A 19,586-nucleotide genomic window follows, 5' to 3' on the forward strand; every position below is an offset into this window, starting at 1 on the left:
TATAGTAAAACAACACTGTGAATTTCATTAAGATTGGTTTAATAGATTTTGCAAAATAAATTTTGCAACCCAGCTTTCGCAAAAAAATTCATTTTTTTTTAAATGTTGCAGGACTGAAAATAAAGCAGATAGCAAGTTTAATTTTTTTTGCTTATAAAAGTGTACTGTACCTTTCATTTGCAATTTGCAAAATTAAAATCGATTAATTATCACATCAGGAAATTTTTGAAATAAACATTAATTTTTGGTGCTACGCGCAGGACAGCGGTGTTCGATTCACACAAGTTGATTTCCACCAAAATTTCTTCCAATCTTTATCTAATATATTATTTTCTTACTCTATATTTTGTTGTATTTTAATATTTTATTATTGTTTGTGAAATATTGTTTAAACAATTGCATATGTTTAAAAATAATAAACTTTTATTCTCTAAGTTAAAATATATGAACAAAGAAAGTTTTTGCTAAAAAAATTGTTATTTCAAAAGATAGAGTATGTGTTTTTATTTTGCAATAAACAAATTTATGTATTTATATCGAAATGTAATAAAAATTAAAATGTATCAATCATTATCAAAGGTCATTGGAATGCCCAATAAGAGCAAACTATCTGCTGTCCTGCGCGTAGCACAAATAATTAATGTTTATTTAAAAAAAATTCTGACGCTGTGGTAGTTAATCGATTTTAATTTTGCAAATTGTAAATGAAAGGTACAGTACATTTCTATACGCAAAAAAAAATTTTAACTTGCTATCTGCTTCATTTTCAGTCCTGTAACATTTTGCAAAAATGAATTATTTTTGCGAAAGCTGGATTGCAAAATTTATTTTGCAAAATCTATTGAACCGATCTTAATGAAATTTACAGTAATATTTTACTGTATCATAAAGTTTTTCTAGGTGAAATATGAAGGTCCTAAGTGTAGCATAAATGGTTGAAAAACGTAAAATGCGAATACTTATTTTTGTATGGTTTTTTCGCAATTATTGCTATTTTGCAACAAGGGTGACTATTTTTAAAATTTTTAACTAATTCTATATTGTAGGAAATTTAATTACGCAACTTTTATATCAGTACAACTTTTCTCGGAAATGAATACTTTTAAAGTTATAATCAAAAAACGAAGAAAAAAATCGAATTTTTCCTTCATTTTTTGACATTTTGATCATTTAAACAATGTTCCGGACCTTTTTGAGAGGTAGGATAACATTTGAGTTATTTTCAAGCAATTTCTGCAAAAAAATTTGAATCACCTCTCAACGTCCAAATGTACTAATATTTTTACAGATGCTCCCTGGTCTAGTAGTTTAATTGAAAGAAATAGGGAAGTGTTCTCAAAAAACGAAATAAAAAACACACGGATCATGTTACTTCTAGTAAAGATCTAGGATTGAAATATGTAGAAATCTAATTTTTACTATAAAAAGCAACATACACTCACAACAAAATTCCGCCACCCAAAATTTTTGATAAGTTTGACAATTTATAACTTTATTATTTGTACTCCGATTTTCAAGATTCTTGCACCAGTTTGTAGGTACATATATTGATATCGTTTATTATTCCGGTAACACAAATTTTTTTTTGTGTTTTGTTTTGTTCTGATGTTTTGTTCTGATGTAGCCCTTTAGGGATTTTAATAAATTTTATAACTTTTACAAAGGATTTATTCCAATTTTTACAAAATTTTTGCCTGCATGGCATTATACAGTGGTGAATGGAATCGTTGTATTTTCTCCTAACTTAAAAAATTCTGTGGAAAAATGGAAGAGCTTATTTTGTTTCATAGTTCTGTCATATTATCCCTGAGGCATCATTAAAATTCTGTTTTTTGAATTATCTGAATATCTCTTTTCTTGTCAGAGCTGTACCATTTTTTGTAAATAAAAACACTGATGGACTCATAAAATAGAGGTTGAATTGATAAGATTATAATGGCCGGCATGCAGCCCAGATTTCAATCCTATTGAGAATTTATGGGATGAATTAAAAAAAGCTATTCGCCGTCATCCTAGGCCTCCAGAAAATTTGGTAGAGTTATGGCCCTGGTAGAGGAATATCGGGCTATTCCCCAGGCAAGGATAACAGATCTTTATTCGATGCCAGACTGCCAGCAGTCGTTGCTGCAAGAGGTGGACATACCCGCTATTGAATTTTTTTGTTTTGTTGTTAATTTTGTTTTGTTTTGTTAATTTTAGTGCGTTTGATATTGTTAATTAAAAAAACCTTCAAGCAGTGTTTTTATTTACTGCTCTTACAAGAAAAGAGATATTCGGATAATTCAAAAACCAAAACCTTAGTGATACCTCCAGGATAATACAAAAGGAGTATGAAACAAAATCAGCTCTCCAGTTTTTCCACACAATTGTTTAAAGTTAGGGGAAAATACAACGTTTCCATTCACCCCGTATAACGCCATCTAAGCAAAAAATTTTTGTCACCGGAATAATAACAAACGACATCAATACATGTACCTACAAACTGATGTAAGAATTTTGAAAATCGGAGTACAAATAAGAAAGTTATAGATTGTCAAACTTAATCAAAAATTTTGGGTGGCGGAATTTTGTGCTGGTGACTGTATGTTCAGTATACTTATAGGTATGTTACGAATCCGATCATTAGAGATTCGCCATTAGAAGATGGTCCTAGATCTTTGCTGTGCGAATTTGAAGAAAATTGTGTGCAATTGTGACATCAAGAACTTGGTTTTACCAATGATAGGTCATGCACTAGAAAATCTTGATCGTAATATCATCAGAAGCATGTCTGAAGTGGTCTTCAAGAATTACTGTGTGTTGCATTAACCTGAAGAGATGATGTCCTTCAAAAATAGTAGACTATTATTTATTCTTGAGGGGTTTATGCAGTGCTGGAGAGTCGATCCTGGGCCATCATATAGTTTTGCTGATCGGAACGTTCAGATCTAAGAGAAGAGCGGTGTAACGAAAAAGCTTATCTTTGACATATCCGGTATAATGTCTCACTATTCGGCAAAAAGATGAATCATATACGAGAATCTTAGCGTCGCGTCGTTATAAATGGTGACCATGTCACTCCAGAATATACGGTAGTTGACGTTTGCAGTGACCTTGAAGTGACTCTCTAGAACAGTGGTTCTCAACCTTTTATGTCTGGCAACCCACCTTCTTTATGTTTTTTCATATTTGCGACCAATCGCTCGCCCATGATGATAGAATAAAATATAGATCACGGTCACTGTACGCTACTCAGCTACTACTGTAAGAGCCACGCCGCGACCCATCTAAAATCCACTCGCGACCCACTAGTGGGTCGCGACCTACCGGTTGGGAAACACTGCTCTAGAACATACGGCGAATAGAGATGGACTGATCGAGATGATTCTAGAATAATGTAGTCATGACTATCAGCAGCGCTATTATTAGTTTAGTTTTAGTTTTAAAGATAGTAGATAGTGTGCTGTCAATAGTATAGTTATAGTGATATAAATTAGAAAAGGTCATTTTATTTTAAATAGTTACAATGGAAAACCAAATATTACCTGCAAGGATATGGATATGCTTTTTTGTTGTTTCTTGCACTGTAAGGAGAGTATTTGTCCAAAAACCAAACCATAAATCCAGTAACAATCAATGCAGCCACAATACTGAACCATACTTCTAATTTAAGGACTGTCATAAATTTAAATAACGACGTTTTTCGTACTGGCTTGCGCATTACTGAAAACAAAGAATACCACAGTAAATATTACATGCTTCGATGGATGAGTTGTAATGATGTGCCCTCAGCAGATCTACAGCAGAGAACCGCACGCGTTCCGATACCTGCGCAACCCCACTCATTTCCACTTCTACTCTGATACATCCAAGTAAAGCAGCTGATAGCGTATTTAAGGAGAGAATCGAAGGAGAATAATCAGTCTTGCGGCGATCAAGCTCTAGACTCTCTGGCTAACCAGTATAGCGAACAGGTAGGCCAATCTCAGTGGTGGAAATCTGTAGTGAGAAGACCCGTCACTCGTAATTGAACAGGTTCTGTGTAGCCGTGGAGTGAACGGCTACCGCCAGCTCCGACTCGAAGTTGTATGGGTAGTCTAGGTGCCAGAGGGGTCACCGTGTCCTTTTTAATTCTGATGGACAAACTCAACGGTTTCTTATGGGTTTTTGGCTGCTGATTACGAATTTCGAGGGTGGAGTTCGATCCGAGTGGTCAAACAATTGTTATAAACAATTTAATTGTTTATAAGGCTCTGGCTCATAATCTAAAAGAGATACAAAAAAATGTTTCAAATAAAATTTGTTCCTTAATAAAAAACGAAGAAAAAAAAAACGTTTACTAAACTCAAATCCAATAAGTAGAACTCAAGATATTGTAAGTTTAGTGCACAATGCAAATTGCAAAATAAGTATTTTTCGAAGCTTTATCGATCGTAACTCGGCTTCTACGCTTGCAAATGAGCAGTAGAAGGTCTCATTTTAAAGCTTAATTAATAGGTTTCCAAACATAGTTTGTTAAATTATTTTATCTTCATTTGTTTTTAAAGTTATACCCGTTTGAATTTATAAAAAAATTGTACATTAAATTGGTTAATAAGGATTTCAAGCAAATTTGAGCCATAAACGTTTATACTTTAATTAACAATGATAATAGAAGAACTCAAAAGGAACAATTTGAGCTTACGAAAATGTTCGTAAGTTAATTTTTGGCCAAGATATCGATATTTTAATGGCGCGCTATGAGGTGCAAGATCGGCTCACAGTCAAGTAATATCGCTTTAAAGACACCAATAGACTGCTTTCGTGTTACATTATTTTGCTCAGGATGCCTTGCCTATTCTTAATAAATAATATCAGCTGACTTTTTAGTTATATTTCTGAAATACTTATTAGTTTTTAATGTTTTTTTTTCTCATTTAGTACAAAAAATGGAAGACAAAGTAAATGGAATGAAAGGTTATACGAGGTACAGTATGATGATTTATTATGAGAATTATATAAAATTTTATTAGGATCTTCAAAAATGAAAAATGAAGATAACGTATATAGGTATACATAGAAATTATAATTTGCATGGAGAAGTTAGCACGTGAACCTTTACACTGTGAGCATGAGCTGATCTTGCCCCTCATAGTGCGCCATTTAAATATCGATATCTTGGCCAAAAATAAACTTACTTTGATAAGCTCAAATTGTTCCTTTTGAGTTCTTCTATCATTATTGTTAATTAAAGTATAAATGTTTATGGCTCAAATTTGCTTGAAACCCTTATAAACAAATTAATGTACATCTTTTTTAGGAAAATTGTAACTTCAAACGGGTTTAATTTTAAAACAAATGAAGACAAAGTAATTTAACAAACTTTGTTAGGAACCTATTAATTAAGCTTTAAAATGAGACCTTCTAATGCTCATTTGCTTGCGTAGAAGCCGAGTTACGATCGATAAAGCTTCGAAAAATACTTATTTTGCAATTTGAAATTGGCATTGTGCACTACTTTTACAATATCTTGAGTTCTAATAATTGGATTTGAGTTTAGCCAATGAGATAATATACATTTTAGGAGACATGAACGCAAGAGTCGGTAACATAATTATACCAGGAATAAAGCAACGATTCAATGAAGACAACAAAAATGAAAATGGGGAACTACTTATTAACTTTTGCTCTCAGAACGAATTTCGAATAAACAATACGTTCTTCAGACACAAAGATCAACAAAAATATACATTCCAAAATACAAGAGGACACAGATCCGTTATTGATTATATATTGACAAACAGAAACATCCACCACTCTCAAGTACTAGACATACGATGTTTAAGTGCAGCTAATATTGGAAGCGATCACAACCTAGTACTGGGAAAAATCAGAATAGAGCTACAAAGAAACAGGAAAGAAGACCCCGTTGAATGTGAGACAAGAATAAAGGTAGAACAGCTACGAGACTTGTCAACACGAGATCTATACCAGAGAAGATTGCAAAAAGTACTGAATGAAAACTACATTACACCGGATGAAGACATAGAAGAAAGTTGGAGGAAGATCAGAGATAATATCAAAATGGCAGCAACGGAAGCACTTGGAGAACGTAAGATAAGTAAACATATACGAAAGAAAAGGAGAACTCCTTGGTTCTGTGAAGAAATAAAAATAAAATGCCAAGAAAAAAAGAAAATCTACCTAGAATACAAGTCCAAAAGAACGAGACAAACATATGAAGAATATAAAAGAGTACGAAATGAATTAAACTCAATAGTAAGAAGGAAGAAAACAGAACATTGGGAAGCATTTTCAAAAGAAGTGGAGCACGACTTTTATGGGATGCAAAGGGAAATGTGGAAAATGATAAGAGGTCAAAGAGCAGAGATGAAGGAATTGATAGAAGTAAAACATATTGATACAAATACATGGACAACTTACCTAAAAAACCTTTATCAAACAGCTAATCACAAAGAACTGGAAACACCACGATTAGAATCGGATGAGAAAACAGAAATTAAAGAGGAAGATATAAAGAACGCCTTAAAAAAGATGAAAAATCGAAAAACTCCTGGGAAAGATGGAATAGCTAATGAACTTTTAAAGTACGGAGGAGATAGACTTCACAAAGAACTGAATATCCTTATAAGTAAAGTAATAAATACAGGAAGAATCCCAGAAGAATGGAGAACCACTCAAATGATAGCGTTATTTAAGAAAGGTGATAGGGCAGACCCCAGTAACTATAGAGGGATAAATTTACTGAGCACTATACTGAAACTCACAACAAAATTACTCATGGAGAAAATAATGGCGTGCATAAATATATCGGATGAACAACAAGGATTTAGAAGTGGAAGATCATGTAACGATGCAGTTTTTGTGATAAGGCAAATAGCGGAGAAATCATTAGAATATAACAAACCAGCCTTTTTCTGTTTCATAGACCTAGAGAAAGCGTTTGATAGAATCCAATTAAAAGATGTGATACACCTTCTATATGAGAAAAATTTACCACTGGATATCATAAAACTGATAGAAAACATATATGTAAGAAATAAAATAGAGATGAAAGTCAATGGAATAATAACAGAACCCATAGAAACAAACACAGGAATCCGGCAAGGAGATTTACTAAGCCCTCTACTGTTTAACATAATATTGGATGCAATAATAAAACAAGTGAAGAAAAAAAGAGGGTACAAAATGGGCAATAGAGAGATAAAAATACTCTGTTACGCTGATGACACCGTCTTAGTAGCAGAGTGCGAAGACGACCTACAAAGATTATTGCACGAGTTCAACATTAACGCAAAAGAAATGAATATGAAAATATCAGTCCAAAAAACAAAAAGCTTAGTAATTGCCAAAGAACCAATAAGATGCAAATTGGAGTTAGACAATCAAATTATACAACAAGTAATGACTTTCAAATATCTGGGAATTAATCTATCAGCCGACAACAATATCGAAGAAGAGGTAAAAGACCAAATAATTAAAGCCAGTAGAACGGCCGGATGCCTAAACGACACAATTTGGAAAAACAAACACCTAAGATTGGAAACAAAGGCCCGAATATATAAGTCAGTTATTAGGCCAGTTATGACTTACACGGCCGAAACAAGACCAGATACAAGCAAAACACGAAGACATCTGGAAACCAACGAAATGAAGATCTTAAGAAGGATTGCTGGAAAAGGACTACAGGATAGGGTAAGAAGTGAGGAAATCAGACGCATATGTGGAGTAGACAATATAAATACCTGGGTAAAGAACAGAAAAGAAGAGTGGAATGAGCACATAAGCAGGATGTCTGAATAAGGATAATAAGAATAGCCAGGGACAAGTCACCGTTAGGCAGGAGAAGTATAGGACGCCCAAGGAAAAGATGAAATGACAACTTAGGGGCAGAATGAAAGGCACCGTTGAAGAAAAACAGGCAGTACTGCCTATATAAAAGAAGAAGAAGAAGAAGAAGAAGAAGAAGAAGAAGAAGAAGAAGAAGAAGAAGAAGAAGAAGAAGAAGAAGAAGAAGAAGAAGAAGAAGAAGAAGAAGAAGAAGAAGAAGAAGAAGAAGAAGAAGAAGAAGAAGAAGAAGAAGAAGAAGAAGAAGAAGAAGAGTTTAGTAAACGATTTTTTCTTCGTTTTTTATTAAGGAACAAATTTTATTTAAAATATTTTTTTGTATCTCTTTTATGGTTTATAACAATTTTTCGACCACTCGGATCGAAAACCACCCTCGAAATTCGTAATCAGCAGCCAAAAATCCATAAGAAACTGTTGAGTTTGTCCATCAGAATTAAAAAGGACACGGTAGCCTCTATTTGGCGGCTAGAATAGGGCGTCTGTATACAGGGTGTAACAAAAATACAGGTCATAAATTTAATGGCGTATTCTGGGACCAAAAATAGTTCGATTGAACCTAACTTACCTTGGTACAAATGTGCACGGAAACAAAGTTACAGCCCTTTGAAATTACAAAATGAAAATCGATTTTATCCAATATATCGAAAACTATTAGAGATTTTTTATTGAAAATGGACATGTGGTATTCTTATGTCAGTAGTATTTTAAGAAAAATTATAATAAAATTTGGACACCCCATAAAAATTTTATGGGGGTTTGGTTCCTTTAAACCCCCCCAAACTTTAGTGTACGTTCCAATTTAATTATTATTGTAGTGCTATTAGTTAAACACAAGTCTTTAAAACCTTTTTTGTCTCTTAGTACTTTTTCAAAAAGTCAGTTTATATCGAGATATTTGAATATTTGTTAAGTCCACCACATATTTGTATATGGTAAAGTACGATTATGGAGACTTAACTTGGTAATATAATAATATGAAAATTTATTTAAGATTTACATTTTTAGGTATATTTTGAACCATATTAAAAAAGAAGCCACAACTCGATAAAAGATGCTTTATCAGAAAAATACAAAGAGGCAAAAATGTTTTAAAAATACTGTGTTTAACTAATGGTACCGCAGTAATAGTTAAATTGGAACGTACATAAACATTTGGGGGGTTTAAAGGAACAAGACCCTCATAAAATGTTTATGGAAACATATTAAAAAAGAAGCCGCGACTCGATAAAAACTGCCTTATCGAAAAAATACTAAGAGGCAAAAAAGTTTTAAAAATATTGAATTTAACTAATGACACCACAAAAATAATTTATTTGGAACGGACACAAAAGTTTGGGGGGGCTTAAGGGAACAAAACCTGCATAAATTTTTTACGGGGAGCACAAATTTCACTATAATTTTTCTTTAAGATGTTCTTGCCATAAGAATGCCACATGTCCATTTTCAACAAAAAATCTCTAATAGTTCTCGATATATTCGAAAAAATCAATTTTCATTTTGTAACTTCAAAGGGCTGTAACTTCTTTTGTGTGCATATTTGTACTAAGGTAAGTTAGGTTCATTCGAACTATTTTTGGTCCCAGAATATGTGGTTTAATTTATGACCTGTATTTTTGTTACACCCTGTAGTTATTGATATTTTGATTGTGGGTGTATTTGTGCTTACACTGGAGTGAAGTGTAAAGAGGTGCGACTCTGTGCGTAATTGCTTCTTGTATTCCATTAATTGTATTTTCTTTTGATAGGAATAAGTACAATTTTATTTTTCTTTTGCAGACATTCACTATGGGAGCTTCCCCGGAACGGGGCGAAGATAGAATTATATTTTTTATTTTGCTATGTTTAATTTTGAAGCCGTAATTAGGGTAATTTGGGAAGCCGACTCCGCGTAGGGATAAAGACAAATATAATGATGATAATGATTTCATAGCAAATAAAAAGTTATACTTTACCTATTGTTATCCCCGTTTGCTCAAAATAAGGAGCAACAAAATCGACTACTTCCTCCTTGTCAGCAGTCATAATGAGAGCTGTAACTGCAATATCTGTTCTCTAAAAAAATGTTTATAATACACTAGGTAAAAAATATATATAGAATTGTAAATATTTTATCTTAATTTTTAAGACTCTCCTGTATATATTTTTTCTTTAATTATTATTACAAACACGAAACGAGCGTCCGTCGACGCCCATAGTGACAGATGGGTGGAACCAATCGACGGGTGCCGGTTAGAAGATTGTGTTTATTTTCGATCGTCCTTAAGACATAAAAATAACGAGTAGAGCCCTTTGAACAAATTTTAAGGTTTTAGGTTAGTTCTCACGAATGCGAATTAAACCATGAGAAGAGGGAGATTAGCAGTACGGGAATTTTATTTATCTTGGGGGTTCGATAGGCAGTCGATTTTAACATCAAAACCACGACAGACGTGTTATTTGGGATAATCAAAAAAGACGCTTCAAGACAGGTATTATGACAAGCCGGTTATAATATTGATTAGACGCAATTATCTCCAAATACATTTCTTTTTGTAAGAACAAGAACACGTAAATTTTGGTCGCAATTACACAAACACTTTTACATTTCGTCAATTTAATAGTATCTATAATTTTAGTTGTCTATTTTAATAATTAAAACTGGTAAAAATCACACGGACTTTTATTACGATTGTCTTTAACGAATCCTACAAATATGTATGTATGTAATAAAACAAAACAACGGTACTTTGTGTCCTTCAATTTGATCAGGATGAACAATTTTCTTCTTCAGCCTGTTTGCATCCACTCCTGGACAAAGGCCTCCCCATGAGTTCTCCATTCTTCTGTGTTTTGTGTTATTTGGTGCCAGTTTTTTTTATTATAAGTTATTCACTACATGCAATCAATAAACAAAAAAATTATAAGCATGTTAGTTGTTTGTTCAAAGGGGTGTAAGTATAAATTTGGATTTGTTATCCAATGATAACAAAAACTCCACTAGCCTCTTAAATTATTGAACTGTGCCCTGAAAGGGTAAGTAGTTCACTGCACTGAACTGCACGACACTTCACTTCATTGCTGCTTAGAACCTATGTGGTAGCTCCAGTGGTTTGTGCCTCCTCAGTCTCCGAGTCTGCTCACTATTATCCAGCAGGTTTAGTGCAAGATTATTAGGATGGTTTTCTAATTTTACCAAATAGCGGCTGCTGTATTCACTCACTGTCTCCTTTACTGTGGCTACTTGAAGATCGTCTCTGATTTCTGTGTTAGGTATAAACCAAGGTGCACTTGTTATGGTCCGTAGTACCTTCGACTGAAAGCGTTCCAATATCTCTATGTTTGAGTTTGCAGCCGTACCCCATAGTTGTACACCATATGTCCATATTGGTTTTAAGGCTACTTTATACACCAATAATTTGTTTTTTAAACTAAGCTTTGACTGTCTTCCCAATAGCCAGTAGTATTTGCTGAGTTTTAAGCCAAGTTGTTTTCGTTTGTTAGAAATGTGCTTTCTCCAGGTCAGTCCTTTATCCAAGTGCATCCCTAAATACTTAACGCTGTCAGATTGAGGCAGATCTTGTCCATTTAGTGTAACAGGTGGCACTGTACCTCTGCATTTGGTAAATGTAACCTGCACTGATTTTACTTCATTGACTTTGATTCTCCAGTTTCTTGTCCAGTCCTGTATTCCTGTATTTTCACTAGATGTTGTTGGAGAATTCTTGTGGCTATGACTGGGTCTTTGTGTTTGACCATTATCGCTTTATCATCTGCAAAGGAAGCTGTGATTGTTTACTGGAAGGTCAGCTGTGTACATAAGATAGAGAAGTGGACCAAGAACACTGCCCTGTGGTACCCAAGTTTGGCTCCATTTTTGTTTTGATGTCGTCTAGCCATCGTTTTTGTGGTCTTCCTCTACTACGACTGTGCTCGAGTGGTCTCCAATGTGCATTGCTTCTTGTCCACCTTTCGATGTTTTGATGTTCTCGGATGAACAATGAGTAGTTCTATTCTAACCTAAATTATTACAGTTGTCATTTTAGGCACAATAGTTTTATTCAGTAATATTTCTATAAGTATCAACTTCCTTTAAGTAATATTTACACAGATGTATTAAGTTCGAAAAATGCTCCGATTTTACACTTACTACACTCTGGGCCAAAATTAACCGGCCACCTTAAAAATGGGTAATTTTTTATGTCTTGTATCTCCTAAACCTGTTGTCCGATTTAAGTGATTTTTTTAATATGTTATAGCCTTATTCCTTGACAATATTGTTATATTAATATTGTTGCTAAACAGGTAATTTTTCATTTTATACCGGGTGTACTAATCAAACTGTGTTTTTTTCTTAAAGTTTGCATCACCCTGTAGAATATTCTAGCATTTGTAGAATAGTGAAATTAAAACCTAACTATAGCTTCATGCTTTCTCAACATTTTGTTGTTTGATTGATTCGCTTATGTTGGATAATAAAAAAGTTAGGTGCTTTAACAACTAGACATGTTTTTTATCAATACAGGGTGTTTTTGAAAATTTTTGGCAAAGTTTAAGGGGTAATTCTGCATGAAAAATAATGACAGTTTGCTGTATAAACTTATGTCCGCAAATGCTTCATTTCCGAGATATGGCTCATATTACCCGTATGCGCGCCAATGGTGAATATTAAATTCTTAACTGTATGTCAAAAAATATGCAATAACTACGTCATAAAACCCACCAAATTGCACTTGCATATCTCAACCGGTTTTAAAGAAATAAATAAATCGTCAGTTTGTCCGAAAAATTTCAACACCCTCTATCTCATTTGCATTTGCGGACATAAGTTTATAAAGCAAACTGTAATTTTATTTTCATGCAGAATAACCCCTTAAACTTTGCCAAAATTTTTTAAAAATTCCCTGTATTGATAAAAAACATGTCTAGTTGTTAAAGCACCTAACTTTTTTTTTATCCAACATAAGCGAATCAATCAAACAACAAAATGTTGAGAAAGCATGAGACTATAGTTAGGTTTGCTAGAATATTCCACAGGGTGATGCAAACTTTAAGAAAAAAACACAGTTTGATTCGTACACCCGGTATACAATGAAAATTTACCTGTTTAGCAATAATATTACTATAACGATATTGTCAAGGAATAAGGCTATAAGGAATATTAAAAAAATCACTTAAATCGGACAACAGGTTTAGGAGATGTAAGACATCAAAAATGACAAATTTTTAAGGTGGCCGGTTAATTTTGGCCCAGAGTGTATTTTAATTTTACTAACTCGAAGGGTTTTGTCCTCTTAAGCCTTTTTTTCTATATCTGTATCGTTCGGAGAGCTCGATCTCACATGTTGAAATAGACGTTATTCATATCTGTTGGCTCATTTAGCAATTATTTTTGTTATCCATCCCATACTATCTTCATCTTTATATCTCGGTATCTTTTATGTACCATGGAGCATTAAAGCTGCTCCTGAGTATCCTATTTTGAAACATTTGTATTAGGTACCTCAATGTTGTTTTTACTAGCGCATCCTAGAGCTGTGCGCCATACATATGTTCATATTGGTATTTTTTTGCAAACCAACAGTTTTGTTATCAATGTATAGTTTAGAATTTCTTTCAAGCATCAAGTTCATCTTTCTAATCTTTAGTTGTTTCTAATTCTTCTCTCTTCTTTTTAAAGTGAACGTTCCAACGCAGTCCCCAGTTATCCAAATGTATCCCCAGGTATTTTGCAGAAACTGCAATAGGGACCTGAATCTATTCTAATAGATTTTTTATCATCATAGCCAGAGTCTACTACACAGTACACTGGAAATGCAATCAGTATTGCATTCAGTGGCGTAGCGTAGTGGGGGCGGCGCTTTTTCGGGGGCGGCAAAATGTAACAATAAAGAATAAAAATATTTTGTAAATATTTTAACAATTTTATATTTTTATCGTAACTACAAATTCAGACCGATTGAAAGGAGCACGGAATTTTTCATTACTTATTTTGTGACGAATTCGGGGAATTCCTTTTCTTTGAATAATATTTTGTAGCGGCTGACAACAACGTCTATACTGACTTGCGGAAATTCTCCAACTAACAATAAGCGAGAATGACTTCTAATACATACATCTGCAATTATTTTACTACCCCATACCGGCCTATACGTTATTTTGTGACAAAAGGGTTCAAGACACGCGGTGGAGTGCATAATGTGACATGTCATCATTACAAAGACATTCTCGTCACTTTGGAAAAACTGACGAGGCAGGTGAAAGCTTAAACAGATGCAGGTGCTTTACTAGTTTCGATGCAGTCATTATCCTTTCCTTGTTTTTTGGGGCCTGTGGCAACCGGTACTACATGAAGTGAATGATGCACAAAAATAATTACACACAAGGGGACTTGACATAAGATTGTGCGGAAAAAAGAGGAATGGGCAAATGGTGCTGTACGTTATGCAAAACATATGTGTGAAGAACATGGAATTTCCACAAAACCTCGGAGGCGCATAACAAGAAAGCGTATTTTTGATGACGGAACTAGAGATGCTAACTTGTCTTGTGAAAATAAGTTGAGACGAAAGCTATTTTCTTCGTTAGATAGAGTTATTGTAGAAATTCGTGAGCGTTTTCAATAGCTACAGAATATAACGGATAAGTTTGCTTATCTAACGCTGGCTTATTAGATCCAGACAACACTGAATGTAATCTATACTACGCATCTGACGAAATTGACGAGCAGGATTTCAAGCTGGAAAGACTTTGACTGCGGAGTTTCGTTGCTTGGATTAAATCCAAGCTGGAAGATACTCAGCAAAATATTTTAATAATGTTCCGAATATTTTTCACAGTTGCTATAAGCAATGCCAGCTGTGAGAGAAGTTTTTCAAAATTGAAATTGATTAAAAATTTTTTAAGATCGACAATGAGTAGGTTCTCTAAGATTAACTAATTTGGCTATTTTGTCTATTCAGCAAGAGGTGTATGATGCGATAGACATTGACGGTGCAATAAAAGACTTTGACGGACAATAAGTGGGAGGCAAAACTGTCCACCGCCCCGGGCAGCCGACACTGATGCTACGCCCCTGATTGCATTGTCCAGTATACAGTGTAGTAGTGTCTGGGGACCCGAGAGACAGACCCCGGAAGCCCTAAAAATGACGTCAGAAACGAAGTCGAACGATCGGCCAAGAAAATATTGACGCGGTTCAAACGGGAAGCCTAGTGAGTTTAATTATATATGAAAAATGTTTTACCCCAGCTACCAAATCGCCAACAACACCATTCCAGATACCATTTTGTTTAACTCCAAATGTTCCTTGGAGTGGTTCAACAAACTCATAATCAAATTTCAGCCTCTCTGCTATTTCTATAGCAAAATCTACACAGTATCCAGTCCACTTCAATTCTCCTGTAACGGGATCTGGTTTTTTATAAGACCACGGTATTGCCTGGAAATTAAATTTTTGTTTTTTACTAATTTAATCTAATATACCTACAGTGATGAGCGCGCTAATAACCGGCAAAATAACGCAATCGATGGAAACCATATTGTAAGATAAAAAGAGATGAAACTAGTAGAGGTGGGAAATTTAGCGATAGAAACCTACAAATTTACATTATATTGATCGTTTCTCATCTTTAGACGTATCGGACGAGCTTGGCAACTACCACTATAACAATGACAGTTTTAGTTGACATACTCCTGTGATACGTTTAAAGGTGGGAAACAATCAGTATACTGTAAATTTATAGGTTTCTATCGCTAAATTTCCCATCTCTACTAGTTTCATCTCTTTCTATCTCACAACTTAACATGTTTCCATCTTTTGCGTTATTTTGCCGGTTTTATGTTACAAGCAGACTTACAAAAATTTTTCGCAAAAAAAACATTTTTTTGTATTTATTGGGTCATTCTAAACAAAAAATGTATTTACAAGTTTTTTCGTAGGATGCATAGTTTTCGACATAAACGTGTTTGAACTTTCAAAAAATCAAAAAATTGCAATTTTTGAACCCGAATAACTTTTGATTGAAAAATAAAATAGCAATTCTGCTTACCGCATTTGAAAGTTCAAGTCAAATTCTATCGGTTTTAATTACTTTCATTGCTAAAAATTAATTTTTTATTGTTAAACAAAGCTATAAACACATAGTGATTGATTGATGTTTTCAATGCATTTCTCATTTGAAATTGAACTATTAGCCGCGCACTACGTAGATTACATAGATTAAAACGCATGTATTGGGCACGGGAAACACTATGTGTTTATGTCTTTGTTTAAGAAATAAAAGCTTAATTGTTTGCAATGCAAATAATCAAAACCGATAGAATTTGACTTGAACTTTCAAATGCAGTAAGCAGAATTGCTATTTTATTTTTTTAATCAAAAGTTATTCGGGTTCAAAAATTGCACTTTTTCGATTTTTTGAAAGTTCAACCGCGTTTATCTCCAAAAATTTTGCATCCTACGAAAAAACTTGTAAGATCATTTTTTGCTGAGAATCACCCAAAAAATACAAAAAAATGTTTTGTTTTGCCAAAAATCGCTGTTATGCAATTCCTCAAGTTCTTTGTTTATAACATTCTTATCGACATCCGGATCAACTGTTACCCAAGAAATTCGTGTTCTACGGGTCAAAATACATAAAAAAAACTTGGGTAAGTCCATCTGAATTAAGGAGGCCGTTGTAACCCCCCTGACGACAGGAGTATCTATGCATATTCAAATGTAAAATATATGCGCATAAATATGTACTACTTTTGTCAATAATTATGCAGAAAAAATTAACATAACACTCTTTAAACCCCTCCCCCTCAAATAAAAAGCTTTCAAATAGTATTCAAATTTTTGGCGACCATTAATTACCATATTGACAATGGAATTTTTAAAATTTCAAGCTTTAAAGCAGAAGAACAAAACAAAAATAAAAAAAATTATGAATAAAGCAAAATGGAAAAGTAAATCTGGTCAGAGTCCACATAAAGCTCCTCGTACGCCTTAATCCAATTAAGAGCACAGTCAGTTTTAGGGATTTTTGCCTTTGACTTCTCTAATTACATTTCGCCATAACTTTCTATGGGCGAGAGGGCTGGACACTCAAAACGAGGGATATCAACAGATTAGAAGCCTTCGAAATGTATTTATAGCCGTATCCTAAAGATACCATGGACGGCGAAAGTCGCAAATGTAGATGTCCTTAAGAGGAAACAGTAGCGATCAACAGGTAGCGAAAACGCGTTCCAAGATTGTGGCTGTAATTTTGAATATTTTTTCGAGATATTTGGCACACGTATTCGTAATATAATAAAGAATGGCGGTACAGAGCCCAATTTGAAAAATATATTAATATGTGGAAATTTCTCTGTAATTAAATACAATATTAAAAAACGAGCCTGTACCGCCATTAAAATTTTAGTAGTTCCAAAATGACACAAAATCTAGGCATCGGATAAAAAAGTTTATTTAAAGAAAGTGTATTTTTTTTTCTTCTTAATGGCGGTACAGGCTCGTTTTTTTAATATTTTATTTAATTACAGAGTAATTTTCACATATTAATATATTTTTCAAATTGGACTCTGTACTGCCATTCTTTATTATATTACGAATACGTGTGCCAAATATCTCGAAAAAATATTCAAAATTACAGCCGCAATCTTGGAACGCGTTTTTGCTACCTGTTGATCGCTACTGTTTCCTCTTAAAAGAAACAACCAAGAACGCCAGCTTTTCGAAAACATCAAGAAAAGAAAAACGGTATATCTGGATCACATATCATGCCAAAACGAAAAATATCAATTCCTTCAACTTATAATCGAGGGTAAAATTGAAGGCAAGAGAGGAGTAGGCCGCAAGAAAATGTCCTGGCTCCGAAACATAAGGCAATTAACAGGGATTAACGACATACAATCTCTGATACACATTGCAAGAAACAGAGAGTTAATAGAAAATGTAATCGCTAACATCCATTAGTGGATTTTCATCAGAAGAAGAAGAAGATAACTTTCTATCTTGGATCAGACCAATATCAATCCCCTTTACCGACATGTCCTGCCTAAGCGTCTCCCCCTAGGACCTTTATTTCCCACTCGTCCTAGGAACCAGTAGATCAGCAATCCTTCATATTGGATTACCACGATATATTGCCACTCATGACCAATATCGTCACCGACATAGTGAAAATATAACTACAGTGAAATGGAGATGAAATAGAAGAATATTACAATTAATTGAAGTAAGATTACTCTTCAGAATCTTGAAATTGAACGTTTAAACTTCAATTTAGGCTTCTTGTCCATGTGTTGAGACCGCTCCCGTCTGATAAAATTTCTGATTCGGTTTCTTTGTGGATTCCTATTCAAAAATGTCCCCTTTAAACAAATCTGAAGGGTGCCGGGCGGAATTTTTGGGCAGATATTGTTTAAACAATTTTTTTAAACAAATACAAAAGATTACGTTTTTTTGCACCGAAACATATATTTTAAACTTTTGTGGGTCATTCTAAACAAGAAAGGTATCTTGTAAATTTTCTGAAAAATTGATAGTTTTCGAGTTATAGGCGATTTAAAATCTGAAAAATGCGAAAATGCGCATTTTCGAGACCTAAAAACTCATATTTAAATTACTACTTTTGAGGTTGTCAGATACTTGAATTCAAGTTTAAACATTCAGCTTCAAGATTCTGAAGAGTGAATACGTCTAACCTTAATATAAACCGTTGTTTTTTAATTGTTAAATATGCCTGTCCATCCGATTTTTTTGCCGGTGCGGCGCGCTCTATTTCAAAAATCTCCAATTTTCCTCCCAGAAATATTTTTTCTAGATTCTTTGGGGATATTCTAAAGAAAATAAGTTTCTTGACATTTTTCTCAAAAGTTTTTAAAGATTTTAAGATTTTAAATCGCCCATAACTCTAAAACTATCAATTTTTAAGAAAAATTACAAGATACCTTTCTTGTTTAGAATGACCCAGAAAACCTAAAACTATATGTTCTAGAGAGCAAAAAGACGTGAACTTTTGTATTTGTTTAAAAAAATTGTTTAAACAATTTCTGCCCAAAAATTCCGCCAGGTACCCTTCCGAGTTGTTTACAGGGTACATTTTTGAATAGGAATTCACAAAGAAACCGAATAAGAATTTTTTTTCAGACGGGAGCGGTCTCACCACCTGGACTAATATGAGTTTTCAAGCCTCGAAGATGCCATTTTTTCAGATTTCAAATAACTTATAACTCGAAAACTATCAACTTTGAGAAAAATGACGAAAAAAAAAAAGAGATCTTTCTTGTTTATAATGACTTAAAAAAACCCAAAAAAATATTTTTCGGTGCAAAAAACGTGGTTTTTGGAATTTGTTTAAAAAATTGTTTAAACAATTTCTGCCCAAAAGTTTCTACCGGTACTCTTCAGATTTGTTTAAAGGGGACATTTTTGAACATAAATTTGCAAAGAAACCGAATCAGAATCCTTTTTCGCACGCGAGTGGCCTCTCCACCCGGACTGATATAATTTCAATATTTTTGATATAAACTGCGCGTCATAGAAAACGGGTACCCTAAAAAATGAGTAATAATATTTTGGCTAAACAGGTAAATTTTTCGCAAAGTTCGCAACACCCTGTGGAATATTCTAGCATTTATAAAATACTAACATTAAAACCCAACAATAGCCTCAGGTTTTCTTAACATTATGTTTTTTGATTCATTCTCTTATGTTGGGTAATACAAAAGTTATGGACTTTAACAACTAGTTATGTTCTTCATCAGTATAGGTTGTTTGTAAATAAGTGCGA

General features: G+C 33.7%; 2 protein-coding genes across 2 annotated transcripts in view; one reads left to right on the top strand and one right to left on the bottom strand.

The window, feature by feature from the left end:
- LOC114329367 (protein slit-like) overlaps window positions 1–19,586 on the top strand; it is a 188,898-nt gene that overhangs the window by 18,911 nt on the left and 150,401 nt on the right. The window lies entirely within an intron of this gene.
- LOC114329336 (ionotropic receptor 25a) overlaps window positions 1–19,586 on the bottom strand; it is a 109,659-nt gene that overhangs the window by 13,279 nt on the left and 76,794 nt on the right. The window contains exons 6-8 of the mRNA XM_050657118.1: window positions 15,050–15,244; window positions 9,780–9,879; window positions 3,525–3,702 (exon numbers count right to left, since the gene is read on the bottom strand). Coding sequence (XP_050513075.1) covers window positions 3,525–3,702; window positions 9,780–9,879; window positions 15,050–15,244 — 473 coding nt within the window. The remainder of the gene's footprint in view (window positions 1–3,524; window positions 3,703–9,779; window positions 9,880–15,049; window positions 15,245–19,586) is intronic.

The sequence above is a fragment of the Diabrotica virgifera genome, chromosome 7 (assembly GCF_917563875.1).
Source record: "Diabrotica virgifera virgifera chromosome 7, PGI_DIABVI_V3a".
NCBI lineage: Eukaryota > Metazoa > Arthropoda > Insecta > Coleoptera > Chrysomelidae > Diabrotica > Diabrotica virgifera.